Raw genomic sequence first — 5,255 nt, forward strand, 5'->3', positions numbered from 1 at the left:
GTGAGTGCAGCTCTGGAGTATAATACAGGATGTAACTCACGATCAGTAATGTAATGTATGTACACAGTGACTGCACCAGCAGAATAGTGAGTGCAGCTCTGGAGTATAATACAGGATGTAACCCAGGATCAGTAATGTAATGTATGTACACATTGAGTGCACCAGCAGGATAGTGAGTGCAGCTCTGGAGTATAATACAGGACATGTGAGGCGTCTGTGTTTTAAATTAAACATCCAATATAAGAAAGTAAATTTCCTTTATTTACAGATTTTCTTATTATAAAAGTGAGAAGTTTTGTTTCCCAAATCTTTGTATAAAAATATTCCTTTTGGTGGCGCTATATACACAGAGTACAGATCTCTGTACAATTCAAGTATCGTCCACAATGTCGGCCGCGGACCCCGGGGGGTCTCCTCTTCTACATTATGATCGGCCTGTATATACAATTCAAGTATCGTCCACAATGTCGGCCGCGGACCCCGGGGGGTCTCCTCTTCTACATTATGATCGGCCTGTATAATATTCGGTGCAGATTTCATTTACAGCAAAAAAGAAAAAGTGTAGAAATGTTAAAGTCTCCATCCGAGCGCAGGACAGCGGCCATTTCAGAAAGCTGTTGAGGCGCGAGATTCTCATCTACCTCCTGTGAGAGCTGATACCACTGTGGCTGCCCCCTCAGAGACCGCTGCAGCCGATCGGATGGCCTTCATGTGCAGACTCGGGCCGACCCTCACTCACAGAATCCCCGCTGCTCCATCCTCCTCCTCATCAGTGGTGACGTTCTCCAGCTCGTCCTCGGAGCCCGGCGGAGCCGGAGGGTAGAACTGCTCACGGTCCAAATTAATGTAAGTGACGTTCAGGTTGATGTAGTGCTCGCCCCACAGGGAGCTAGAGACCACCTCCATCTCACTGACCAGCTGGGAGAAGGTCGGCCGCTCCTCGGGGTGCGGACTCCAGCACTGCAACATCAGGGAGTACCTGCCGAAACACAAAGCACAGAACATCACAGGGGTCCCAGTGACGAGAGGCCGAGACCCCAAGACACGCCGGACAAAACAGAAGAGGGCAGTGGGGACTGTATATATACATCTGTATGTGAGGAGCTCCCTCTAGTGGTGACTGTATATACACACATCTGTATGTGAGGAGCTCCCTCTAGTGGTGACTGTATATATACACATCAGTATGTGAGGAGCTCCCTCTAGTGATGACTGTGTATACACACATCTGCATGTGAGGAACCCCCTCTAGTGGTGACTGTATATATATACACATCTGTATGTGAGGAGCCCCCTCTAGTGGTGACTGTATATATACACACATCTGTATGTGAGGAGCCCCCTCTAGTGGTGACTGTATATATACACACATCAGTATGTGAGGAGCTCCCTCTAGTAGTGACTGTATATATACACATCAGTATGTGAGGAGCTCCCTCTAGTGGTGACTGTATATATACACATCTGTATGTGAGGAGCCCCCTCTAGTGGTGACTGTATATATACACACATCTGTATGTGAGGAGCCCCCTCTAGTGGTGACTGTGTATATACACATCTGTATTTGAGGAGCCCCCTCTAGTGGTGACTGTGTATATACACATCTGCATGTGAGGAGCCCCCTCTAGTGGTGACTGTGTATATACACATCTGTATGTGAGGAGCCCCCTCTAGTGGTGACTGTATATATACACACATCTGAATGTGAGGAGCCCCCTCTAGTGGTGACTGTATATATACACACACATCAGTATGTGAGGAGCCCCCTCTAGTGGTGACTGTGTATATACACATCTGTATGTGAGGAGCTCCATCTAGTGGTGACTGTATATATACACATCTGTATGTGAGGAGCCCCCTCTAGTGGTGACTGTATATATACACATCTGAATGTGAGGAGCCCCCTCTAGTGGTGACTGTATATATACACATCTGTATGTGAGGAGCCCCCTCTAGTGGTGACTGTATATATACACACATCTGTATGTGAGGAGCCCCCTCTAGTGGTGACTGTATATATACACATCTGTATGTGAGGAGATCCCTCTAGTGGTGACTGTATATATACACACACATCAGTATGTGAGGAGCTCCCTCTAGTGGTGACTGTATATATACACACATCTGTATGTGAGGAGCCCCCTCTAGTGGTGACTGTGTATATACACATCTGTATGTGAGGAGCCCCCTCTAGTGGTGACTGTATATATACACACATCTGTATGTGAGGAGCCCCCTCTAGTGGTGACTGTATATATACACACATCAGTATGTGAGGAGCCCCCTCTAGTAGTGACTGTATATATACACATCAGTATGTGAGGAGCTCCCTCTAGTGGTGACTGTGTATATACACATCTGTATGTGAGGAGCTCCATCTAGTGGTGACTGTATATATACACATCTGTATGTGAGGAGCCCCCTCTAGAGGTGACTGTGTATATACACATCTGTATGTGAGGAGCCCCCTCTAGTGGTGACTGTATATATACACATCTGTATGTGAGGAGCCCCCTCTAGTGGTGACTGTATATATACACACATCTGTATGTGAGGAGCCCCCTCTAGTGGTGACTGTATATATACACATCTGTATGTGAGGAGATCCCTCTAGTGGTGACTGTATATATACACACATCTGTATGTGAGGAGCCCCCTCTAGTGGTGACTGTATATACACACATCAGTATGTGAGGAGCTCCCTCTAGTGGTGACTGTATATATACACATCTGTATGTGAGGAGCCCCCTCTAGTGGTGACTGTATATATACACACATCTGTATGTGAGGAGCCCCCTCTAGTGGTGACTGTATATATACACACATCTGTATGTGAGGAGCCCCCTCTAGTGGTGACTGTATATATACACACATCTGTATGTGAGGAGCCCCCTCTAGTGGTGACTGTATATATACACATCAGTATGTGAGGAGCTCCCTCTAGTGGTGACTGTATATATACACACATCTGTATGTGAGGAGCCCCCTCTAGTGGTGACTGTATATACACACATCAGTATGTGAGGAGCTCCCTCTAGTGGTGACTGTATATATACACATCTGTATGTGAGGAGCCCCCTCTAGTGGTGACTGTATATATACACACATCTGTATGTGAGGAGCCCCCTCTAGTGGTGACTGTGTATATACACATCTGTATTTGAGGAGCCCCCTCTAGTGGTGACTGTGTATATACACATCTGTATGTGAGGAGCCCCCTCTAGTGGTGACTGTATATATACACACATCTGTATGTGAGGAGCCCCCTCTAGTGGTGACTGTGTATATACACATCTGTATGTGAGGAGCCCCCTCTAGTGGTGACTGTATATATACACACATCTGTATGTGAGGAGCCCCCTCTAGTGGTGACTGTATATATACACACACATCTGAATGTGAGGAGCCCCCTCTAGTGGTGACTGTGTATATACACATCTGTATGTGAGGAGCCCCCTCTAGTGGTGACTGTATATATACACACATCAGTATGTGAGGAGCCCCCTCTAGTGGTGACTGTATATATACACACATCTGTATGTGAGGAGCCCCCTCTAGTGGTGACTGTATATATACACACATCAGTATGTGAGGAGCCCCCTCTAGTGGTGACTGTATATATACACACATCTGTATGTGAGGAGCCCCCTCTAGTGGTGACTGTATATATACACATCAGTATGTGAGGAGCCCCCTCTAGTGGTGACTGTGTATATACACATCTGTATGTGAGGAGCCCCCTCTAGTGGTGACTGTATATATATACATCTGTATGTGAGGTGCCCCCTCTAGTGGTGACTGTATACATATATACACATCTGTATGTGAGGAGCCCCCTCTAGTGGTGACTGTATATATACACATCAGTATGTGAGGAGCCCCCTCTAGTGGTGACTGTATATATACACACATCTGTATGTGAGGAGCCCCCTCTAGTGGTGACTGTATATATACACATCTGTATGTGAGGAGCCCCCTCTAGTGGTGACTGTATATATATACATCTGTATGTGAGGTGCCCCCTCTAGTGGTGACTGTATACATATATACACATCTGTATGTGAGGCGCTCCCTCCAGTGGTGACTGTATATATATACATATCTGTATGTGAGGAGCCATCAGTATGTGAGGAGCTCCCTCTAGTGGTGACTGTATATATACATCTGTATGTGAGGAGCTCCCTCTAGTGGTGACTGTATATATACACACACACATCTGTATGTGAGGAGCTCCCTCTAGTGGTGACTGTATATATATACACATCTGTATGTGAGGAGCTCCCTCTAGTGCTGACTGTATATATACACACACATCTGTATGTGAGGAGCCCCCTCTAGTGGTGACTGTATATATATACACATCAGTATGTGAGGAGCTCCCTCTAGTGGTGACTGTATATATACACATCTGTATGTGACGAGCTCCCTCTAGTGGTGACTGTATATATATATATATATATATATATATATATATATATATATATATATATATATATATACATACACACATACAGTGGGGCAAAAAAGTATTTAGTCAGTCAGCAATAGTGCAAGTTCCACCACTTAAAAAGATGAGAGGCGTCTGTAATTTACATCATAGGTAGACCTCAACTATGGGAGACAAACTGAGAAAAAAAATCCAGAAAATCACATTGTCTGTTTTTTGTTTTTTTTTCATTTTATTTGCATATTATGGTGGAAAATAAGTATTTGGTCAGAAACAAGCAATCAAGATTTCTGGCTCTCACAGACCTGTAACTTCTTCTTTAAGGCTAAGTGCACACGTTGCAGAAAATTTCTGCACAAAAACCTGAATCCCTTCCCAGAAACCGCACCTATTTATCCGCGGCGGTTTTGATGCGTTTTTGATGCGTTTTTTACTGCAGCGGTTTCTAAACGCATGGGAGAAGCCAAAACCGCGGAAAAATCCGCAAAATTAATGAGCATGCTGCGTTTTTTACCGCGATGCATTTTTTTCGCGGTAAAAAACACATCTATGTGCACAAAAAGTGCAAAATGCATAGAAATGACTGTGCAGCTTATTTTTAGCGGTTTTATAGTGAAAACCACGGTAAAAACCGCTAAAAAAACTCTGTGAGAACACAGCCTAAGAGTCTCCTCTTTCCTCCACTCATTACCTGTAGTAATGGCACCTGTTTAAACTTGTTATCAGTATAAAAAGACACCTGTGCACACCCTCAAACAGTCTGACTCCAAACTCCACTATGGTGAAGACCAAAGAGCTGTCAAAGGAC

At 44.8% G+C, this 5,255-nt stretch overlaps 1 protein-coding gene across 6 annotated transcripts in view; it reads right to left on the reverse strand.

Moving 5' to 3' along the window:
* Positions 1 to 240: 240 nt before the first annotated feature.
* MST1R (macrophage stimulating 1 receptor) overlaps positions 241 to 5,255 on the reverse strand; it is a 51,355-nt gene continuing 46,340 nt past the window's right edge. For all 6 annotated transcript variants that reach the window (XM_073558859.1, XM_073558858.1, XM_073558861.1 and 3 more), the window contains 2 exons: positions 514 to 979; positions 241 to 435 (listed from right to left, as the gene is read on the reverse strand). In XM_073558859.1, coding sequence (XP_073414960.1) covers positions 736 to 979 — 244 coding nt within the window. In that variant the 3' untranslated portion in view covers positions 241 to 435; positions 514 to 735. The remainder of the gene's footprint in view (positions 436 to 513; positions 980 to 5,255) is intronic.

Source organism: Dendrobates tinctorius, unplaced genomic scaffold (assembly GCF_039654945.1).
Source record: "Dendrobates tinctorius isolate UK_male_01 unplaced genomic scaffold, ASM3965494v1 ptg000261l, whole genome shotgun sequence".
Taxonomy (NCBI): domain Eukaryota; kingdom Metazoa; phylum Chordata; class Amphibia; order Anura; family Dendrobatidae; genus Dendrobates; species Dendrobates tinctorius.